The 21988-nt window shown below is 48.6% G+C and overlaps 3 protein-coding genes across 5 annotated transcripts in view; 2 read left to right on the plus strand and 1 right to left on the minus strand.

Annotated features, from left to right (window-relative positions):
• Nucleotides 1-1790: 1790 nt before the first annotated feature.
• GCHFR (GTP cyclohydrolase I feedback regulator) lies at nt 1791-5465 on the plus strand. Its single transcript, XM_016152248.2, has 3 exons — nt 1791-1971; nt 3637-3731; nt 4971-5465. The coding sequence occupies exons 1-3, from the start codon at nt 1936-1938 to the stop codon at nt 5092-5094; spliced, it is 255 nt and encodes an 84-aa protein (XP_016007734.1). The 5' UTR covers nt 1791-1935; the 3' UTR covers nt 5095-5465.
• A 134-nt stretch (nt 5466-5599) lies between these two features.
• The window catches only part of DNAJC17 (DnaJ heat shock protein family (Hsp40) member C17), a 30607-nt gene continuing 14218 nt past the window's right edge, over nt 5600-21988 (minus strand). The window contains exons 2-12 of one of the 2 annotated variants that reach the window (XM_016152237.2): nt 16058-16127; nt 15709-15767; nt 15386-15473; nt 13909-13994; nt 13568-13664; nt 12962-13005; nt 12458-12535; nt 12184-12336; nt 11839-11919; nt 11202-11312; nt 5600-5782 (exon numbers count right to left, since the gene is read on the minus strand). In XM_016152237.2, the coding sequence (XP_016007723.2) occupies nt 5660-5782; nt 11202-11312; nt 11839-11919; nt 12184-12336; nt 12458-12535; nt 12962-13005; nt 13568-13664; nt 13909-13994; nt 15386-15473; nt 15709-15767; nt 16058-16127 (990 nt within the window). In that variant the 3' untranslated portion in view covers nt 5600-5659. The remainder of the gene's footprint in view (nt 5783-11201; nt 11313-11838; nt 11920-12183; nt 12337-12457; nt 12536-12961; nt 13006-13567; nt 13665-13908; nt 13995-15385; nt 15474-15708; nt 15768-16057; nt 16128-21988) is intronic. The other variant, XM_016152238.2, reaches the window with a different exon arrangement.
• CUNH15orf62 (chromosome unknown C15orf62 homolog) lies at nt 5782-10239 on the plus strand. Of its 2 annotated transcripts, none has more exons than XM_036238367.1 (2): nt 5782-7948; nt 8039-10239. In XM_036238367.1, exon 2 carries the CDS (start codon nt 8246-8248, stop codon nt 8771-8773), a length of 528 nt encoding a protein of 175 aa, XP_036094260.1. In that variant the 5' UTR covers nt 5782-7948; nt 8039-8245; the 3' UTR covers nt 8774-10239. The 2 variants fall into 2 exon arrangements, with proteins under 2 accessions (XP_036094260.1, XP_016007731.1); XM_016152245.2 differs by having other exon boundaries at nt 8075-10239.

Here is a 21988-nt window from a genome sequence, read left to right on the forward strand (position 1 = left end):
TAACTCTCTGCACCCATGTCCTAGTATAAGAAAAAGAACATCGCTTTTGCCTTTTAAGATGCCTCAATGTCTGTCCCCATCCTCTTCTCCGAGATAAACCCTTTTCTGAATTTACATTTATCATTCCCTCACTTTTCTTTATAATTTGACCACACATTTTTATCCCCAAACAGTACATTGTTTAGTTTTATGTTTGTAAGCTTTATGTAAATAGAATTGCTCTATATTATGCCAAGATTTGCTTTTTCACTGAGCATTTTCATTGCTATACAGTTTCCATTGTATGAATAAAGGACTTATAAGAACTTTATTTCATAACCTGTGGCCCAACATTTAGATTCTTGCGGTTTGAATTCTGAGGCTGCTTACAGAGCATTACTCTGCTCCTTGGACTTGGAAACTGCCTGCAGAACAAAGTCTGTCTGTGCTGTTTGATTTCTGTTGATAAGTAACCCAAAAGCTTTGTTTTATAAGCTGGACTAGAACTAGGACATTGACAAATGGCTAATCCTTGATTACCCATTGTTCTGTATCACAGGTCCCACTTGTTGACCACTGGGTCCAGTTGCCCCCACCAATTAGAAAATGAATGATGTAAGTTTGCAGTCTTGTTTCCTCTAGCAACCTGTCTCTTTGATGATCACCTGCTAGCAACTTATCCCTTTTAAAAACCCTGTTCTCCCCCTTCCACCTCAGAGCATGTCTCTCTGGTTTAAACCAAGGTCTACACTCTCATTTGCAAATCACATATGAATAAAACTCTTAACTTCTTCTAGAACTTTCGTTAACAGAATCAACCAAAAACTTACTCCACTTTCAAGGGACCTCAGAGCATGCCCCATAAGAGACCTTAGGTGAAGTTAAAATTTTTCAGTGGCTGGGCAGGCAGGTTACAGGCTGTTTTCATTTTGTTTTGTTTTTAAAAGAACTAATCACAACAAGACAAAGAATGTTGAGTTGTCAGGTTTTGATACATCCAGATGAGGGCAGGGACGAACCGAAGCAAACTCACTGCCCTCTCATAGGTGACTGGTCCGGAGATGGTTGGTTGTTTTGCTCTGGGTGTTGCCTTGTGATCTGTGTGCGCGCCACGTCTCTCCAGCTTCGCTGGAAGCTCTCTGAATTGAAAGCCAGATTCTGTTAATTCTCCCCAGGCCTTGTATCCAGCCAAGCACTTAGTTCCTTTACAGCTTTACATGTAGTGCCCCAGAAATGCAGGGGCCCGCCGCTATGCTAGGAATTACAGTCGGAGAGGAGAGAATGCACAGCGCGCCAGAGGTGGTATTTTAGCTGTAGCCACAAGTCTCCTACCCCTGTCTTTCCTCTGCTGAAGGAGTCTCTGGAGAACGTGTCTTGGGGGTGGGAAGTGGGGATCCACTAAAAGCTTTAGAGGCATCCCTGAGTGCGGTGGGCAGGAGCTTGGGAGGTTTCAGTGGGGTCGCCATTTGCTCCCTGTTCTGCTTAACTGGAACGGGGGACGGGGACCAGCAGGACTTTGGAACCTGTTACTGGAGATGTTGCAGTAAGAGGGCGCAAGGCCAACAGGCGCGCTTGGCGCCACAGCCCGCGGTAGCCAGCCAAGCCCGGAGGGTCATTCCCACCTCCAGGACTCGGGTGCCAGAGCGTACCCGTACAACACACATCCTCCACGAGGCTGGATCCCCGCAGAAACCACGAGCGGCGCCACAAGGTCCTGTGCGCTGCCCTGGGGGAGGGGCGGGCCCTGAATCTCTGGGTGTTGGAGCGCGTCAGGGGCGCCCGCTCCTGATTGGCCAGCGGCGGTCACGGGCTGTGCGCCCTGGTATTGGCAATGCCCCAAGCCAGCGCCGGAGTAACGGGACTGGGGGCTGCGGGTTGCAATCCTGGAGCCCGAGAGGCTGGGGTCGCAGCGGAGCCCAAAGCCCAAGGTGGGAGCCTGGCCGCGGCGCACGCACGATGCCCTACCTGCTCATCAGCACTCAGACCCGCATGGTGAGTACCACTGCCCGGCTAGTTGGAGTTAGGGCCGGGCCGGGACCTCAGGGACTATGGCCGCACCTTGGCGCCTCCCTCCCTGGCAGCCCTCCGGATGCTGAGCCCAAAAACCGCCTGAGACAAGCGCCCTCAGGCCGCGGGGAGGGAGGCTGGTGATCCTACTCTGCCTGGATCTCGGGATTCGAAGCTCTGGCCGGCAGACGCCTCCAGCGCCATAAAGGAGCCCAGGTGTGTGTGTCCCTGCGACCCAACGAGCTCCTGGCGCTTGTGGCTCCTGCCCTACCTGTCCACAAGAGGGCCGAGCACTGACAGGGGCTCAGGAAGCCCTGGCCTCATACGTGCAATACCCACTGACCTACACAGACCTGCTCCGCAGAGGGGGAAAACCGTGAAATAACCCGAGGAAAAGATGTTTGGAAAAGAAAAGGACATGCCAAGACGCTAAAACATCCATGCCAAGTGCCTGGTCCACCTACAGCCACTAGCTGCACCCTTAGGCACTTCAAGTAACAGCTGTCACTGAGGCTTTAGGAAAGAAAAGACCTTCCTGCTCCTCAAGAAAGGGGAGATTGCTGTCCATGGGGTTAGAGGTGGGGAGAACTCCATTTAGGGGTCTAAATGCAGTCTAAGAAGGATGCACTTTTAGCTTCAGAATAGTATGATTAGGTCCCCAAGCTGGGCAGCAGGATGCTCCTCTGCCCCTTCCCACTCCCCAGTGCCTGAGTGATCCATCGGGGAAACAAACAGGCAGGCACACCACAGGACAAGAGAGGTCTTGGCAGTGCCCTTGGGCAGTGGTTTGAGAACTAGTCATTGTTAAAATGTGGTCCCCTGGGCCCCTTCCCAGACTTCCTAAAACACTCAGCCTGAGGTGTGGGAATTCAGTGCCCCTCAGGTGATTCTTTTAATCTAGCAACTTTATTGCTATATAATACACATACCATAGAATTCACCAACTTAAAGTGTACAATTCAATGTTTTGGGTTTTTTAGCATATTCAGAGTTGTGCACCTATCACTATAGTCACTTTTAGAACGTTTCCATCACCTTAGCAGTCATTCCTCATTCCCGCCACCTCCCACTCCGCGCCCCAGTCCCCCAGCCTCAGGTAACCACTAATCTACTTTGTCGTGATATGTGGTATTTTGTGTCTGGTGTCTTTCACTTACATAATTTCAAGGTTCATATGCATTGTAGTATGTATCAACACACATTCCTTTTTCTTGCATCATATGGGTATACTACATTTTATTTATCCGTTCATCCATTGAAAAACATTTAGGTTTCCACTTTTTGGTTATTATGAATAATGCTACTACAAACATTTCTGTACAAGTTTTTGTATGGACATGTTTTCATCTCTGTTCTCCAGGTGATTCTGATACATACACAAACACAAGTGGTGGTACTTGGCACGAAGGTGCCAGTAGCCGGGTACTGACTAGCTCAGCTTGGAGGGGCTAGGGAAGCCTCACATTGCGTGGTCAGATTGACTGGTTCTACCCTCTCCCCACTTGTGCTCAGCCCTCAAAGTCCCTTACCACTCCATCCAGCCTTTACCCGAAGCTGGTTCCCGGCCAGCAGGCAGGGGAGGAAGGAAAGGTGAGACCTTCCACCTCTACCTGGCAGCCAGCCAAGCAGCCACTGTGGCTTACCTTGCAGGAGGTGGGCCCCACACTGGTGGGCGACGAGTACTCGGATCCCGAGCTGATGCGGCATCTGGGGGCTTCAAAAAGAAGTGTCCTGGGAAACAACTTGTAAGTAGTGGCATTCCTAAGTACCTTCTGCTCAGTTGCCCCTAGACCTGTCCCTGTTCCCTTTACACATCACCAAGCCCAGGGACAATGCCACTGCCCAGTCTCAGAGCCCCTCTGCCTGTCTCCTAGGGTTCTGTCCTCTTGTAGGTTTGGTCCTGTCCACAGTCTCACAGCCCCCCAGGCTTGCTCTGAAAGCTTTCCCATTGGTCCTCCCTTCACCGGGGAGCCCAAGGACAAAGTTAAGACCCAGGACAAAGTCCAATTTCCTGGAAATAAGACTTGAGTAAGTGGGCTGTTGCTCACCCTGCTTTCTTATCTCCAAGCTAGAGCCTATCAAGATAGGCACAGAGGGAAACGTTTCTGTTTTTGAAGAGCTGGCTAAGTAACAAAGCTAAGCCCTAGAAACAGGGGGCAGGCAGCCTGGGTCCTACTTCCAGCTCAGCCAGCTGCCTGGGGACTCAGCCTCTTCTCTTGGCATCCTTTACACAGCTCCTAGTCTAAACAGTGAGTGCTGCTTCCTTTTAAGCCCCTCTCCTTACCCTGTAGGCAGGAAGAACCCTGGCTCCCCAGGCTGGAACTCCTGAGAAGGCTTCCCAGAATGAGCCCCAATTCAAAGGGGGCAAAGGGGAGGTGAACTGGTGCCAGCAGCTTGGGTCAATGTTGAAAGCCAACCCCATCCCTTTGCCATGAAGCATTCATCTACTTGAAGACCCTTTAGAATCAATTCATCCTGAAAGAAGGGGAAACCAAGCATTCTCTGTGCTAGGGCGTGGCACCCAGTCAGGTGCTTTAGGGACCAACCTGTTGCTCCAGGACTGTAGGATAGCCAGGGCAGCAGGAGGGGTTAGAAGCCTGGGGGAGGATCCTGGGGAGAGCAGGCTCTCTGAACCGCCTCGGAGCAGCCCAGGGCATGTGGAGCTTCATCAGACTAACACAGGCTCTATTGTCTTCTGACATTAGGAAAGCTACTTACAATTAAGTTTTCTCATTTATAAAATGGGAATAATAATGGTGCCTTCCTCAGGTTGTTGAAAGGAATGAGATAATGCACACAGTGCTTAGCAGAGGAATGAGGCAGAGAATGTGCACTTAGCCTGGCACTTGGAAGACACGAGCAAATATTAGTCACTGTTATGAGTATTCCTGACTAGGCCTGGTTTTTAGCAGATACTGGCTTTGTACGAAGAGCTTGTGCTATGCACCCCCTCATGCTGCCCCCTCTCCTCCTTCTGTTCACAGTTGTGAGTACTACGTCAATGACCCTCCTCGCATAGTCCTGGACAAGCTGGAACGAAGGGGCTTCCATGTGTTGAGCATGACAGGGGTGGGCCAGACGCTCGTGTGGTGCCTGCACAAGGAGTGACCCTCACACTGAGCAGCCGACAGGGCACCCCTCAAGCGGTGCCAAAGGCTCTGATCCCAAGCCTTTGCCTCCCTCACGACCCTGTCCCTCTCTTCCCAAATCATCATTTTCCCTTGGCCCAGCACCACTGGGCAGTAAATGGCCTTTTCTGAAACCTGCCTCAGCAGGGGGCAGGGAGGGCAAAGCCCTTTGCATGGTGCCCTCAGCAGCCCCTCCACCTTCCGGCCTGGCCAGGGGCCTTGGAAGAAGCCATGTTCATGCGGAGGCTGAGTGGCTGGCAAGAGCCAGGCCGTCCCCGGCCAGGAGCATGGCCCAAGGATGGGCGGATGGTTTCTATGTAGCTAGTCCAGACCAATAAAGGGCTGTGATGAGTGGTTGCTCCTCTCTGCAGGGACTCTCACCAAGGGCCTCTCTGGGAGTTGTGTCCACTTCTGGGAGGGAGAGCCCAGAAACCAGGGCCACATTTGGGCAGGTCAGCACCCTACACCTACGTATGCAATAGAGGTAGACTCTTTAAAAAAAAGTTTATTGGTGATATTTAAGAAGAGGGTGGGAGGGCTGGAGGCTACGTGGGCTGCCCCACTTTGTCCTCCTGCTGCATCTGGGCGATTAGCTGCTGCCGCTCAGCTGCTTGGCGCATGCGCATCATGACGAGGCTTTCGTAGTCCCTCTCGGACAATACTGAGCCCTGGGGGACAGAGGTGGGACAAGGAAGGGTCAGGGTGTAGCAAGACACAGCCCTACAGTCTCAAAAATAGAAGGACAGGGCCTAGGCGGAGCTACAGTTCAGAGTCAGGGGGGGAGGATGCCCTGGAAAGGAAGGGCCCCTGGACAACCTGCAATCCCCATTCGTCCATGTTCCTTCAGAGCAAGTAGGCCTTTGGCTGCTAAGCCATCTTCTCAACCCATCTCCAACAGTTATCAACACCATCTCCCCTTTCCCAGGCCCTTCACATCTACATCAGCTCTGGCTAATCTTTCCCGGGTGAATCACTTCCTCATGCTCTAGCTAGGCCCTCGACTATCTTCATTTCCTCTCAGCCCTTTATTTGACACTCCTTTCATCCACCCCACCGCTTCCGCTCCTCACGGGTCTCCAGTGAAGTTGTCAGAGGTGTAGAAATCCACTCTGGTCTGGCAGGCAGAGGCAAGAGCACTGTCCCCTCCCAGGTACCCATCTTCCCTGTGGTTTGGCTCCTGCCCAGAACCCAGAAGGAAGCCCTACCCTAGACAGAGCCTCAATTAGCCCCACCCTTGAAGGAGATAGAAACAAGCATGAGGCCAGCTTGCCTCCTAAAAGTACACACCAGGGCTCCTGAGGGCAGGGCCTGTGGCTTTTTCTTTTACGATCTTGCAGCACAGTGTGGGGAATTAAAGAATACTATATTTTAATAGTCAAAAAAAATAATAAACAATCACCTCAATGGGCCAAGGCTGTGGGGTGGAGAGTCAGTTCTACAGTGCCATGAGCCCTGAGCTGCCAACCACATGCCCTGATAAAGTCTGCAGAGGGGATTAAATCACTTCTTCCCTCAACACAGCCGAGACTGTATGAAGTATGAAGTCCACCTGACTTGGCACAGAAGCGAGCCTGTCAAAATCTGTGGAACCCTGTTCTCTGGTTTGCCAAGCTGGTGCACTCTCATGGAATAAGTCAGGAAGAAAGTTTGGTGGTCAGTGACCTGGGGAATAAGAAGGGAGTAGCTGGGGTTAAAATGCCAAGTCCTGGCCAACTGGTTTCCAGTAAGGGGTATACAGAACTGGAGAGAATTATTCAGCCAGGATTCCCCTGCTCCTCCTCACAGCCCCACCCCTCCTCCTTTCTCTCAGGCTGCAGCACTTCCCAGGAGATTTTCCCTTCCAGCCAAGCCCACTCACCTAGGATTGGCCTAGAACACTGCTGACAATTCAGGGCTCCATGTGGCCCAGCCCCCTCCACAGATGAGGGACCTAAAGTAAGGCCCAGGCAACCTATGGGGAAGGACTGGAGCACAGGGTAGGAGGCAGCAGGACCCTGGCACTCAATTGTCCTCTCCTGTCAAGGCCATCTGGTGAATCAAGGAAGGATGCGGAAATGGAGCAGCCAGACTGGGTGTCAGGCCAAGGGGAGGGCAATTCTTCCTTCCCCAAGATAATACTGCTCTGCTGAGAAAACTCAAGTCACCCTTGCATGCCCTGAGCCCAGCCCTGGGAGGAGTTAGCCCTTTATAGGCATGGGGCTGCTCCCTGTTAACACACCCTCTGCCTCCTTCTCTCCCCCATACCTGTGGGCTCTGCTAATGAGGGCCTGTGACCAGGCCCCAGGGCTGAGTCACCCGTACCAGCAACAGGTCTCTTCCTTTCCTAACAAATTGTTCCACAAGCCTGCCTTTCAATTAACTGCCACCCTCCCTGAACTCCTCCTTCCCAGACACACTGGGTGCTAGGGAGCAGGGACCACCTGCTAGGGTCCCGGGCGGTGGGGACAAAGGAAGCAGAGATGATGCACAAAAGCAGGGCTGCCCAGATGAGTCCCCAGAGGAATCTGAAGCTCCCCAGTGCCCTGGGGTGTTGGCCACAGCTGTCCCAATCCCTGCATGCGGATGCTGCAATTACCTCAGAGCATGAAACCTGGCTTCCCACCTGACTGAGTCAGCTGAGAACAAAACACCACACCACACACCAGCACAACCAGCCAGACACTAATCAGAGTTGGGGAGCTTCACCAGAGAGGTGCAGGGGCCAGAGAGGGAAGGAGAGCTGGGGGCTGTGAGGAGCCAGGACCGGAGAAGGAATATGGACCACTTTCACCCACCCTGCCCACCTGAGAAGATCCATATCTGACACTCCCAGAGCCACCCTCACGCCAGCTCCAGTAAGTGCTACTTCTTCTTGGGGTTTTTTTTCCACTGCCCTATCATGTAACCAGGCCACTCCTGTCCCTCTGGGAAACTTCTGTTGCCAGGAACTCACACCACTCTGCTCTCCTCTTCCATCCAAGATGCTGGCCTGAGCTGTACTGAGCAGAAAGCCGGAGGCCTCTGCTGGAAGCCCACATGTGTTGTCTCCCCAATTCTTGTCATTCACTGCTCCAACAGGGACCAAATAGTCCCTAGCCACTCTTGAACTGGGCTTGTAAGGTACCGGCTGGTCTGCCAGCTCTCTGGGTCCCATGGAAACCTGGCGGAAAGGCTCCTTCCGCAATGCCTCCTTCTTCAAGCGGCTGAGCCTGGGGCGGCCGAGGAGACTCCGGCGACAGGGCAGTGTGTTGAGCCAAGCCAGCACAGCTGGTGGCGACCATGAGGAGTACAGCAACCGAGAGGTAGTCCGGGAGCTACGAGGGAGGCCAGATGGCCGGCGCCTGCCACTGTGGGGGGACGAGCAGCCCCGGGCCACCCTGCTGGCCCCACCCAAACCCCCACGCCTCTACCGAGAGAGCTCCAGCTGCCCCAACATCCTGGAGCCCCCACCTGCCTACACCGCTGCCTACTCGGCTACCCTGCCCTCGGCGCTCTCCCTGGGGGGCGCCCTCCATGAATACTCTGAGGAGGACCTTTTGGACACCACCCCCTTCCAGAGGACACCTGCTCCAGACCTCAATGATCCCTTCTTCTCCTTCAAAGTGGACCTGGGGATTTCGCTTCTTGAGGAAGTTCTACAGATGCTGAGGGAGCAATTTCCCAGTGAACCCAGCTTCTGAATAGGGTGAGGGTGGGTAAAGGTAGGGCGACTGAAAGAGCTGGAAGCCCAGGGACCAGGGAAGGAAGGTACAGTCATGTAAGAAAAAGGTGGGGATAGGAATTCAGGGCCCTGCCTGCCTTCTGGGTCCCCAGCAGTCCTCCAGGTCACCCTGGAGTGGAAGGAAAGAGGCACAGAGGCAAGCTAGGAATTTGTGAGGGGCACTTGCTAACAGAAGCCCTGAAGGCAGCTGGCCAGGCTGGGAAAGGGAGATCATGCCTGCGACCCCAAGGACCAGGCAGAGGCCAGCAGAGAGGGACAGCAGCACGAGGTGCAAGTCAGGGAGTGAAGGACACACAGACTGGACAGATCAGACAGGTGCCCTGCTCCAACCCCCTCTGAAGCCACTATCAACAGAGAGAGGTTACAGCAAAAGTGGCCCAACTTAGGCTGAATAGGAAAGTCGGGGAAACCTTAGGGGAGAGGGATGAGACAGGCCTGACCTTGTCCAATATAATGGTCACTGGCTACATGTAACTTTATATTTAAATAACGGAAACTAAATAAAATAAAAATTTAGTTCTTCAGCTGCACTACCCTCATTTCAAATGCTCAATAGCCACACATGACTAACAGCTACCACATTGGACAGTGCAGGGCGAACATTAACTTCACTGGAGAAAGTTCTATTGGATAGCGCTGGCCTAGACTGAGGCCTGGGGTCAGCAGTGGCATGGTGGGAAGGGGGAAGCATAGGGGCTTGCAACGGAAAGGAGGGGCTGGCAGAGTAGGGACGGTGAGCCATGCAGAGATACAGATGATAGCTCAGGAAAAAGGCCACACAGACCATTAACAGGAAAGGGGGCATGAGAGATCAAGCTGCCAACACAGCTGCCTGGAGCACTCCATGGTGCCTGAAGAAGGTGGCTCTAGGGAATGCCAACTGAAGGCACAGACACAGCTTAAAAGGGTTGCTTTTGGGGAGTTTCCAGAATTATTGATGGGAGCCCTTGGGAAATGCAGCAAAAACAGTGGCAGATTTCTCTCCTTCCTGCTGTCATGAGAACACAGGAAGACCTGACCAGGGGATGGACAAAAGACTTGTAGCTGTTACCATGAAGAGGCACAGCTGGTCTCAGGAATCCTCCACCAGGACTGGGGAGCTCTGCTTTGCCTAAACCCTTTGCTGATGGGGGCCTGCCACCTGGGGCTGAGCCCACTGGGTCAAGGACACATGCTGTGCACTGCCCCACCCTATGGCCTGGCCAAAAGACTTGAAACCAAAGCCCAGGATGGCTAGGCCATGTGGTTCCAACACTCCAGGACTTTCCAAGTGTGGCGGAGGGGGAGAAAGCAGCTTTGATGCACACTGCTTCCACAACTCAAACTTGTGGCTTCCGTCTTCCTTCCTCCTGTGTGGATGTGCCCAGAGGAAGCGATCCTCTCTGGATGCAGGAGATAATGAATAAAGTTCTGTATGACACGGCCTATGGAGTGTCATTTGGGGCTGTGAAATGCTGGGACTTAACAGCGGGAGAATGAGCTCTCTAAAGAAGGGTCTCGAGAGGAGCTCAGACCAGTTCCTTTTCCTCCTCTTTCCAGGGTCCAGGACACACTCCCAGAGAGCTACCTGTTCTCATGGCAGGGGTGGCATGACTGAGGCAATGACAGCAAAGGCCTTGCTGACTCATGGAGGGGCATTTTCTCCACAGAAGGGACTGAACACACCAGCATGAGGCTCCCACACAGACCCCAGGCCATTTCAGAGAAGGGAGAGCTCTTGGCCCCAAAGCTCTCTGTCTGACCAAAGTGGAGGCAGGAGTGACCAGGGCCATCGTGTGTGTGTGTGTGTGTGTGTGTGCACGCGCGCACGCGCGCGTGCATTGCTAAACAAAAGCCTTAATGGAGCTGTGAGGACGAAGACCTAGTGTTGGGCACATGTCAGCTGAAGTCTGTGCTTTGCCATGAATCAGGCCCCCGGGCAGCGAGTGCCCTGATGTCAGCAGGGTAGCCAGTGTTATTTCTAAGGAGGAGATATTGCCTCTTGGCAGCCACAGACACACTTGGAAAATGAGCTGGGGAAGGAAGCAGCTGCCTGTGTCCTTCGCCCCTTCCCTGTAGCACTGAGTTATCTAAGTCCCAAATACTTCACACCACAACCAAGCAGACTGCCAGGAAGGCTGGAAAACACCTTTGGGTGATGAAGGTCTCCAAGAGGAGATTGCGACAGGGAAGGAAAGTAAGGTCTAAGAATTCTTAGGTGCGAGGTGGGACCTGCTGGCACTCAAGGGAGGAAAAGGGGTCACCATGGAAACACAGTCCTCCTGCTCTAATTGGTGGACCTGCAGAATGACCTGAATTTTCAAGAAACGGGCCCTGAGAAGAACCCAAACAGGAAAAGGTCCCCCAAACCCTGAGCAGTCCCAGCAGAGTGAGGTCTGGCTCCTTACCTGTGACATTCCTGGATGTCTGGGGTCCTCCAGGCCCTGGGGCCGTCCCTCCAACCAGGAAATCTTAAGAGGGTTATCGACCAGGCCCACTTCATTCTGGACAGCCAGCTCCTGCTCCAACACAGCATCCAGTTAGCCCCATCGCTACAATCAGCTATAAAGTGGCTCTCTCTACTCCCACAGGAAGCACCAGAACCTGTACTCTCGTCCTCCAAGCAAAACTGAGCAACCTTCCCACACAGTGTGAAGCTTTGATTCTTCTTGTCAGTCAGTGTGTGTGGGAGTAAACAATACGCCTTCTGACTGGGGAGTGGGACAAGGGGGGAAAGGCAGTGTGGGGCACCCAACCTGGAAGCATGCAACTCCCACAGGAGCGCGGAGGGTGTAGGGTTAAGCAGCAGGAAGGCAAGTTAGTCTGGGCTCTTCTCCATTCCAGAGCATTCTCCCACCCACCCCTTCATCCACTGTGCTTGTACTTCTGGGAGTTGGGGGACCTCTGGGGGACTTTGGCTCTGAGCTGGCCCAGAGATCCCCTGGGAGTGTAGATACCTAAGCTCAGGATGTCCACAGAACTGGGTCCCTACCCTTGAATAGCAGGGCCAGCAGTGGCCTCTCCAAGGCCTCATGCAGCACTCACCGCAGCCTTGACGGTTGCAAACTCCACCACAGCAGTGCCTGTCTTCTTACTGGAGAGCACCAGGTTGAGCACCTCTCCATACTATGGGGACACAGAAGGGACAGCTCATGCCAGAGACAAGCCTGAAGCCCACCAGGGCCTGTTCGGATGGGGGATTAATTTCTTGTTGCTAGGTTCCCAGGGAGGGGAGAGCAGAGGTGGGAAGGAAAGGATTTTTTTCCAGAAATGCAGGACAGCAAAGGGGACTTGGGCAAAAGACTAGAGACTTAGAATGGGGGAGTTGCATTAACCACCTCAATGACTGAAGGTGGTGAAGAGGATGGGGCTTTTGTGCCAGATACCCACCTCCTTTCTCCCCACACACTCAGCTAAGCCCTCTGCTTCTAAGGATGGCAAGGGCGGACCTGAGCAGTGAAGGCGAGACAGGCTGGAGGAGGCACATGGCAACAAAAGTGAGAGGACGGCCATGGTCTGGGAGAAGCTAGATTGTCCTATGGTCTATAAGAAAGGGAGAAAAAAAAAAAAAAAAGGCAGGTAGAAGTGTTAAGGGATGGTAAGGCATGAAGATCCTGGGGTTTGGAGAGAGATGATGGGAAAGAAGGAAGTGAGCAGGGCAGACCTTTTGAAAAAGCCGCAGAAGGACATCTCTGGAGTAGCCACCTTTTGACTCGTCCTCCTTCTTGCACTTCCATTTTAGCTGAAAAGGTAACAGTGGGCATCACTACTGAACACTGATCTTTGCCTGAACACACATCTGAGCTTTATAGTCTCAGAAGACATACTCCTAGTCTTCAAAGCAATAGTAATCTAGGAAGCACCGTCTAAAATGTGTTCCCCTTGAAAAATGTACAAGCGGGGAGGCATGCTAACCCACAGCCATGTTTCTAGACCTATAGATGCTCTTCTAGAAGGCTTCTGGGGAGTGTTTCCCACAACCATCAGGGCTAAGAGCAGCCTTCCAGCTCTGAGAGGCCATCCTGACCCCCGGGCAGTGGAAGGATGGAAGGATGTGGGTAGTGGTGCTGGCTCCACAGAGGTTCAGCATCCCCCACCACAACTCTTGAAAGCATCTATTCTTGCTGAGGGGTTAGTGTAAGGTGATGCATGGATCCCGCAGGCTCACCTTTAGCTTGGGGGTTCCTTTGTCTTCAGGATTTTCTGCCTTTCCTAGAAAATTTGGGGATATTAGCAAGGTAGAGTACAAGGGAGCCAGAAAGCTCTCCCAAGGAGACACAGCCCAGGGCCTGAAGGTCACTCTTGACCAAGGGCAGTATCTGCCTGCTGCTGAGGACCGTGATGGGGAAGGCACAGGCAATCTCACTCCCACCCCCAGAAGTGGTCTGCCCAGCTGCCTGAAGACCATGGTTAGAACTCTGCCAACGAAGACCTGTGAACACCTTCTGGGGATAGGAGGTATAACTATAGACCATATAGTTCTACTAAAACAAAGTATCCCAGAGCCTTTCCCCACAGTGGCATGCTCCAAAATAGAGCAGCTCTGCTTGGTACTAAGACATACCAGGCCAGAAGAGCCCAGGCAGAGGAAAAGCAAATAGGCCCCAGAGAACTGGTAGGAAGAAGAGACAGGTGGCACATGTCCGAGTGGCATGGCCCAGGGTTCCAGCAGGTGAAAGCCTCCACAGCGTCTCCACCGAGCAGCCAGTATGGCCACTCTAGGCATCTGGAGTTGCCTCATAGTGGGAGGTGGGTGGGGGTGACAGACTCTTACCTCTCAACCTCTGCTCCCGTTCCTTGCGTATCTGCTCCCGGATCAGCCTCTGCTGTTCCTCCAGCTGCCGGGAACCTTCTTCTCGCAGGCGTTCGATCTGCAGAGCGGAGGTTGGGGGTGACAATTCTGTGCAGATCCAATTCCAGGTTGGCTCACCTTGTAAAGGTCCCTGGGAGGTTCCACCTGCAAGCTAGGGCTCAGCAACCTGTGGGCGGGACAGATTACCCAGATCCCATAGAAAAAGGTGGGATGGTCAAGCCCTCCCCAGTCACTACAGTCACTTAGGTTCACCCTCCTCCACCTCCTGCAGGTGGCCTCAGGCCCGTGTGCATAACACTCACCTCCTGCTCTAGTGTCCTTGAGCTCCGGCACTCCTCTTCTTCCTCACTGCCCTGAGCCTGGGCCTGCTGCTCCCGGGCTTCCAGGTCTAGGCACAAGGGTTGAATGACCCAATGGCAGATCTAAGAAGCTTCTATATGGCCTCAGCCCACCCAGTTCTGGCTGCTTCCCCAGTCAGATGAAACCATACAGTGACTCTGCCTCCTCCCTCCATGTGCATGTGCTCCTGAATTCATTTCCATTGAGAAAAGTCACAGCATAGAGGAAGTACAGGCTCCAGCTGAGTGGCTGGGGTCTGGAAGAGTTAAGTTAGCTCACACTGACCAGGCTGGTTCTCCGATCAGTGAACCGGGTGTGGGTGGGTGCTTATGTCAGCAGCCCAAGGCCGTGTGTCAGGGATGCCACTGGGTGGAACTGCTGGCCTCTGTTCCTGTGGTTTGGCACCACAGCCTGACTTGCGACCTGACCTTGTCTTTGATGCTTTTCCCACCACTGAGCTCAGGCTGCCACTGTCTCCTTCACCTCCCTCCCAACTCACATTTACCAGGCCTCCCTGCAGACCCAGGTACAGAGATGGCAGATGGTGTGTGAGGACATCACCCCAGGTCCTGGAGCCCTTCCCACCTTCCAAGAGAAACCTGCTTGTGGCCCTGTGCCAGGACGCTGCAGTAACAAATTCTTCTCTCAGGCTTGGGACTCACTGCTTTCTTTTTTGTGCACTTTATTTACCTGAAACCTCCAGGGGTTTTTTGTTTCTTTTTGATAGAGAGATGGATGTACTAGGATAGTATATTTAGATACTAAATATATGGATATCAAACAGGCAAGAAGAAAAGAGAAAACTGAGTGAAGGATGTCTGGACCAATCTTATTGGGGTGATGAAAATATTCTAAAGTTGATTTACAGTCATAGTTGCACCATTTAGTAAATTTACTAAAAGTCATTGAATTTTACACTTGAAATGGGTAGATGTTATAATATATAAAATACACTTTGGAAAAAAAAGAATGCCTGGCCCTTATTAGATCCTTCTAAGGGGACTTCTCAGAGTGACAGCTCTGTGTAGAAATAAGGGTTAAATAAAAAGACCCAGACTGCACGCTGAACAAGAACACAGATCTACTCATACTGTGTGGGTTAAATCCTAGCTCCAGCATGTGCACATCTTTGTGGTGCCTTAGCTTCTTTGTCTACCAAAAAAAAAAAGGGGGGGGCTTAGCACCCACCTCCCTGGATCACTGTGATAATTAAAGGAGAAAATAAAACCTTTGTCACAGTGCTTAGCTAATAGTAAATCTAATCATTGATATTATTCCTGAGAGTTTCCTTTAGGAGCCACCCCTGAGAATAGGCTGCCCAGAGCTGGGGCCAAGAGGCTCTGAGTTGCTAAAACTGAAGCTCCAAGAAGAGAGGTGAGAGAGCTGGATGAAAATGGCCCAGGGAAACCACAGGCTACCCAGAACCACAATGTCACCTACCAAGCTTCACTTTCTTCCTTTTCTCATCAAGTTTCTGGGTCCTTTCTGCTGCTTGCTTCTTGGCTTTCCTGACCTTGTCATATGCAGCCTGGCAGGAGAAAGGAGCACCAAGGAGCAGTCAGCGAGAGAACAAGCACTGGGCCCAGCCACCTTCCTGGCCTTGCCACCTAGCCCCAGAGCCATCAGGAGGCGTCCCACAGACCGATCTTCAGGCTGGGACAGCAAGGGCTATGCCGCCTGGCAGAGTATGGAGGACCGAGGATAAAGCGCCACAGCGGTCTATAACCACGGGAAACAATTCCAATAGAGGAGGGTGTGCTTACCCTGGCTGCAGAGTCAGTCAGTACCTCTAAGGCCTGAGAAAGCTGATGGAAGAGTTCAGCTAAACAGAAGGATCAAAAAGAGAGAAAAATCAAGTCAGATGCGGTGATGGTGTGCTCCCTCCAGAGATCACCTTAAAGAAGACACAGGCTTGCAGAAAGCTGACATCATCAGATGACAGACCATCAAGGAAGGGTTAGCACATCAGCAACTGATCAGATATCTCTAACGTGCAAAGCCAGGCTGTGTGGGCCAGCATTCCACAGCACTCTCATGGGAGCAGAGGTGGGAAAAACACCATGCCCAGGCGAGTTGGCCTCCTCCTCCTCCACATGCCTACGAGAGTCTCACCTGCTCTGGGATTATCCGGATTTTTGTCTGGGTGGCAGGAGAGGGCCTTCTGCCTATATGCTTTCTTCACCTAGAAGAGTCAGAAGACATTGTCATTCACTCTCTCACCTTGAGACGGACAGAAAAATTTTGCTAAAGTGACATGGAAATTCAGAAAATGCTTCCCATCCCTAAAAGATAGGTTGCTGCCTCGTACACTGAGACAGTCATCTCACAACCACTGAGATTTGCAGTGCAGGAGGTAAAGGCCACAGAGGGAGCCCACCACCGCCCCCAGCAGAGACACTGGGCCTACTTCCTACTGAGCACTCTCTCAACACCATGGATGTCAAAGGGCTCCTGGCAGGGACAGGTTCCCTACAGGAGCCACATGAAAAAAGGAACTTGGTGGGCAAGTAAACTGGGGCAACCTTTCTGGAGGAAAATTTCACCACCAAATTTTAAAATATACTTTCTCTTTGACCCATTCCTAGGAACTTGAACAAGGATGCCTACTGCACCACTATTTATATTGGCTACCAACTGGAGCCAACCAAAATCTCCATCATGAAGGACACTCATTATAAAAATTATGATGATAGAAGTTGTATGTGCTGACTAGAAAGATCTTCAAGTCCTCATGGCAAAAAAAAAAAAAGATTCTGTGGTTTCCTTTGGAGAGAAGCTGAAAGTGGAGGGGATGAAAACATGTGCTTCTCATTTTATACCATTCTATAGTTCAAATTTTCAAACCTTAAACAAGTCTTATTTTCCTATCATTCTTTATTGTCAAGAGGTTATGGTCTATTTTTAGTTTTTATCTTTGCATATCTTTGAATTGAAAAGAAAAAAAGTAGCACTTCTTCTGTTAGTAAAAATAAACAGCACCAAGATTCTCTTTCAGATAGTATCCACTCAGTTGTTCTAAGGGAAGGAAGGGCACAAAATCCCAGAATCTGCCCTCTGCTTCCTGAGGCCTTGCCCTCCCTTCTACCTGCATACCTTACCAGCAGCTCAAACCTCCTGGGAGGAGAAGCCTTTGGATGCAGAACTTCTACTTTTCAGTGGGAACCAATAAAACCAAAGTATGCTAAATAAGGGCCCAGGGTAGGGTGTGCAAGGAAGTGCCTCACTCTCCTCCCATCTCCACCGCCAAGAAGGTGAGCAGTCACCTAGACCTGTGGGCTGTGCTGCCACCTGCTGGGCCACGGCCAGCACCACACCTTCACCAGCCACGGTAACCCCGCCCACCTGGCTCTCCGGGCTGAGCAGGCAGGGCAAGTCTTCAGCAGCAACAGCGGTGTAGACATGCCTCCCTGGCCTCTCACCTTCTCAAACGCCCAGCTATTCTCACCTGGTTCCCACCCCAACCAAGGTTCTCACTATTAAAAAATAACAAGAATGACAAACTCTAGATGTTTTCACTACCAAGAAATAATACTAAGGGAAGGGGAAGTGATAGTTTTACATACAGTCTTACATTTGAAATGTCATTTTACTCTTTAGTCCCTTGTCATTTGTTTTTTCTCTCTTCTCTTTCTCTCCTTTGCTTCCTCCATTGTGCCCCAGGCTTCATTTCCTTTTCGTTTTAAATCAAGTCTTTATTATATATTCTTTGTAGTTTAGGGTCCTTTGTTTTTTTTTCAGTAAGTAAAACAATACAAAAAGTGTATAAGGAGAAAGTAAAAAAGTTAATGTTCTTTCCCTGTTTCCCCAGTCCTCTCTTCAAGGTCCCAACGTTAACTGGATGGTAGGTTTCCTTCTAAACTTTCCTCCTTGATCATTCCAACTAATATAAGTACCTAACGCAAGTATAGGAGTCTTTGGGTTTTGTTCTGCCTCTCTCCCACCTCTCTCTCTAATTCTATCCCCATCCTCTCAAAGATAGGTGAGAGGAAGAGGTATGGAGAAGAGGTTTTCTATCACCTTACCTTACATCACTGCCCTTGGAATGAACTTCCTCAGGATTAGCAGGAATGCCCTCCCTACGGATGTTGGGGGATTTTGTGGAAGACAGTTTCTTTTGTATCATGGGGCTCTTTTAAAGTGTAATGGGTTCTTTTTTTGTAAATCTAAGGACAGTAGAAGAGAGAGAAGGGCAAGAAGGACCAGTAAGAAAGCAAGATAAGGGGGACATGAGGCGGGCTGGATGGGGTAGTATATTCTTCATTTTCTTTTTCCTTTTTTTTTGAGAGAATATTTTATGGATTTTATTCTAAAGGAATATTAAATATTGTTTTGTGTTTCATAATTCATTTTGGATGTTCTGTATCAGAAAATTGTTTTATTTAAACAGGGAAACAAAATTATTTGAACTGAAAAAATTATATAATAATGGGAAATTAATCTACATATATTAATTTGCTTCCTTATCAATCCTTTTTCTAAAATGTATTCTTTTGACAAATGTCTATAACAGTCTCATCAGATTTTAGTTGAAGCTACTAGTATAACTAGACCTAGGTTACTTTACTCCGACTCTGGGTGGACCCCCATCTTACTCTACCCTTCCAGCAACCAAACACAACTGCCTCAATCGGCTTGATGAATCCTGGACCCCAATTCCCTCAAGGCATGGCCTGGGCTTCAACTTTTATACTACGTTTTACAAGTGTAAAGGGCTGAACATTCTGTGTTTCACAATCCTATAGGAAAAAAACTGCCAGTCTCCTGTACTGACTAGTTATTAGCAGGGAAAGAGGTGAGGCCAGAAAGTCAAGGTCAGGCTAGCATTCATTCTCAGGGAGGGACATCTAACGGCAGAAGAAGGTGACTCTCTGAAAGCCCTTCAGTATAGCACTGAATCTCCCTCAGTCCTGGGCCTGCTAAGGGAGCATCTAGGATATGCAGGGACTGAGCTGGAGCTAGAGATACGAAGAAAAATCAGTCATTTCCCTGACACTGAAGGGGAAGGAGACTGCTCAGCAAGGAAGATCGCTGGGAAAACAGTTGACTACATTGCAGTGTATGAGATGCCATAAGAGTGATCCACAGAATGGGAACACAGAGAAGGGAGTGACTAAATTTAGTCCCGAAGGCTTCCCAGAGGAAGCAATGACGGAGCTGGTTTTGAAAGGTGAGTAGTTCTCCAAGCAGAACCAGAGGGCATTCAAGACAAAGGTTATGAATGAGCCTGACTTCTCTTCAAGTCCTAGCTTAGAGAAGAAATATTAAAAATTTTGCTTTAATGAGAAAAAGATATGAGAACAGAAAAGGACGTGAAAAGAGAGAGATGGTTGCAGTAAAACATGGAAATAAAAATAATGTTTTTGGCAAAAGATAGTTTGGTTAATTTCAAAACTTTAACCAAAGAACAGATTCAGAGAAACAGCTGTAAATGCATAGACTTGGGATGAAGAAATGCTAGGGAAGGAGAGCATATAGGCAAAGAAAACAAACTGGGATGAGAAAAGGAGAAAACAAGGATTAAAGAATGATAAAGTTAACTCAGGTATGATACTGAAAATATACAAAAAGTTAATGTGATTCATATGATATGTGTGATTCATAAAACAGAGAGTAGAACAATTAGAAGGAAAAGCTCCATGTGCTTACAGGCAGGGCCAGATGAGGAGAGCCTTCTGAGTTCAAGGTAATGAACTGGAATGAATAACTGAGGAGGCCTATGGTGTCTCCAAGTCCAAAAAGCTTGAATCTCAACAATGTCTACTATGAAAGTGTATCATAAAGCACAAAAGCATCATACAAGGTTAATGGAACATAAGCCTAGCCAAGAAACAAACCGTAGATAAGTGTAAAAGTTCAAAGTATGAGAAAAGGTCATATAATTTATTACACTAAGTGAAAAAAAAGTTAGATCTTCATCTTAACCATATATTAAAATAATTTGAGAGATATAAAAAGCAATTATAAAAAAAAATTTTAAACCTAAAAGAAAATGATGTGATCATTAATCTGCTTTTAGGATGGGAAAGAAATTTCTAAGAGTTAAAATGCAAAAAAACCACAAACACATATACACGCACATGCACACACACAAATTGAATGGATTTACAAGGTAAAAAATTTAAATTTCTGTAAGTTGAAATCATAGACAAAAGGGGAAACGAAAACAAAGGAAAGTATCTTTATGAAATATGACAAACATCAAATCCTTACTATATAAATAACTCATACAGGAAAAAAAAAAAAAAAACAAGACAAAGACAAACTACAAGGGAATAGAAAAAAAAATATTGAATGTCAAAAAGAGAATATAAAAAGAACATGAAGAGACAATTCATAGAATAAAAAAGACTAATAACATGAAAAATATTTAGCCTCACAATAATTAAGTCGTTTTTCACCTACCAATTGACAACAAGTAGGAAAAAAAAGATGATACTCAATGTTGGTGGCTCTATAGGGAGTATGTAAATTGACATGATAATTTTGGAAAGCTGTCTGTACATATTAGGAGGCTCTGAAGAGTACAGACCCTTTGATCCAGCAAGGTCTCTTCTAAAAGTCTGTCCTAAAGAAATAGTTAGAAATTGATACAATATTTACAAACACTGATGTTCATTTACAGCACTATTTATAATAGAGAAAATTTAGAAATAACTTACATTCCAAAACAACAACAAAAATTGTAGTTAGCATTTATATAATGCTTACTGTGTGGCAAGCTCTTCGCTTTTCTCCTAAGACCATGAACAAGAAAAGGATGCCTTACTCTCACCACCTTTATTCAACATAGTAATAGAGTCCTAGCCAAAGCAATTAAGCAAAGAAAAAAAATAAGAAAAGAAAAAAGAGATAAAAGGCATACAAGTCAGAAAGGAAGTAAATGTGTCACTGTTTGTATATGACATATTTTTATACAGAAAATCCTAAAGACCACCAAAACACTATGAGAACTAATAAATGAACTCAAGTTGAAGGTACAAAATCAATATACAAAAATCAGTTGCATTTCTATATACTAATAAAAAACTATCGGAAAGAGAAATTAAGAAAACAATCCCAGGGGAAGTTCCATAGAGTAGTAGTTAGCATGTCTGCCTTACACGCAGAAGGTCCTGGGTTCAAGCCCCAGCAGAGCCATGGCCCATACCCCGGGTACACCAGGCCCCAGGTGCGCTAGGCCCCCTGGATGTGCCAGGCCCTGGATGCATGCTGTGAGCATATGGGAGGAGATGCCCCACCTTTAGAGATCCAGTTCTTAAGGGGAGCCAGCATTATCTGTAGGTCAGAGGTGGAAGTATGTATGTGTGGGGAATCAAAAAAAATTAGAATAAATAAATAAATAAACAAAGAAAAAATAAACGATCCCATTTACAACTGCAACAAAAAGAATAAAATACATAAGAATAAATTTAATCAAGGAAGTAAAAGACCTGTACATCGAAAACTATAAGATACTGATGAAAGAAATTGAAGAAGATACAAATAAATGGAAAGATATTCCATGCTCACAGATTGGAAGAATTAAAATTGTTTTATACCATATACAAAAATAAACTCAAAATGGGTTAAAGACTTGAAGGTAAGACAGAAACCATAAAACTAGAAGATAATAGGTGGTAAGCTCCTTGACATTGGTCTTGACAATGATGGTTTGAATTTGATACCAAAAACAAAGGACAAAAGCAAAAATAAATAAGTGGGACTACATCAAACTAAAAAGCTCTGCACAGCATAGGAAACCAACAAAAGGAAAAGTCAACCTATAGAATGAGAGAAAATATTTGCAAATCATATATCCGATAAGGGTTAATATCCAAAATATATAAAGAACTCATGCAACTCAATAGCAAAAAATCCCAATCTGATTAAAAAATGAGCTGAGGATCTGAAGAAACATTTTTCCAAAGAAGACATACAGAAGGCCAACAGGTACATGAAAAGGTGCTCAAATCACTAATTGTGGAAATGCCAATCAAAACCACGCAACTGTTGTAATAGCTATTATAAAAAAAAAAAAAAACAAGAAATAAAAAGTGTTGGCAA

This window comes from Rousettus aegyptiacus, unplaced genomic scaffold (genome assembly GCF_014176215.1).
Source record: "Rousettus aegyptiacus isolate mRouAeg1 unplaced genomic scaffold, mRouAeg1.p scaffold_m13_p_3, whole genome shotgun sequence".
NCBI lineage: Eukaryota > Metazoa > Chordata > Mammalia > Chiroptera > Pteropodidae > Rousettus > Rousettus aegyptiacus.

Excerpts from the sequence above, each read along its gene's own strand:
- CUNH15orf62 (XM_036238367.1), top strand. The coding sequence starts at position 8,246 with ATGGAAACCTGGCGGAAAGGCTCCTTCCGCAATGCCTCCTTCTTCAAG.
- GCHFR (XM_016152248.2), top strand. The coding sequence starts at position 1,936 with ATGCCCTACCTGCTCATCAGCACTCAGACCCGCATG. Across the intron at positions 1,972-3,636 it reads TCAGCACTCAGACCCGCATG|GAGGTGGGCCCCACACTGGT; the intron begins GTGAGTACCACT and ends CTTACCTTGCAG. Across the intron at positions 3,732-4,970 it reads AGTGTCCTGGGAAACAACTT|TTGTGAGTACTACGTCAATG; the intron begins GTAAGTAGTGGC and ends TTCTGTTCACAG.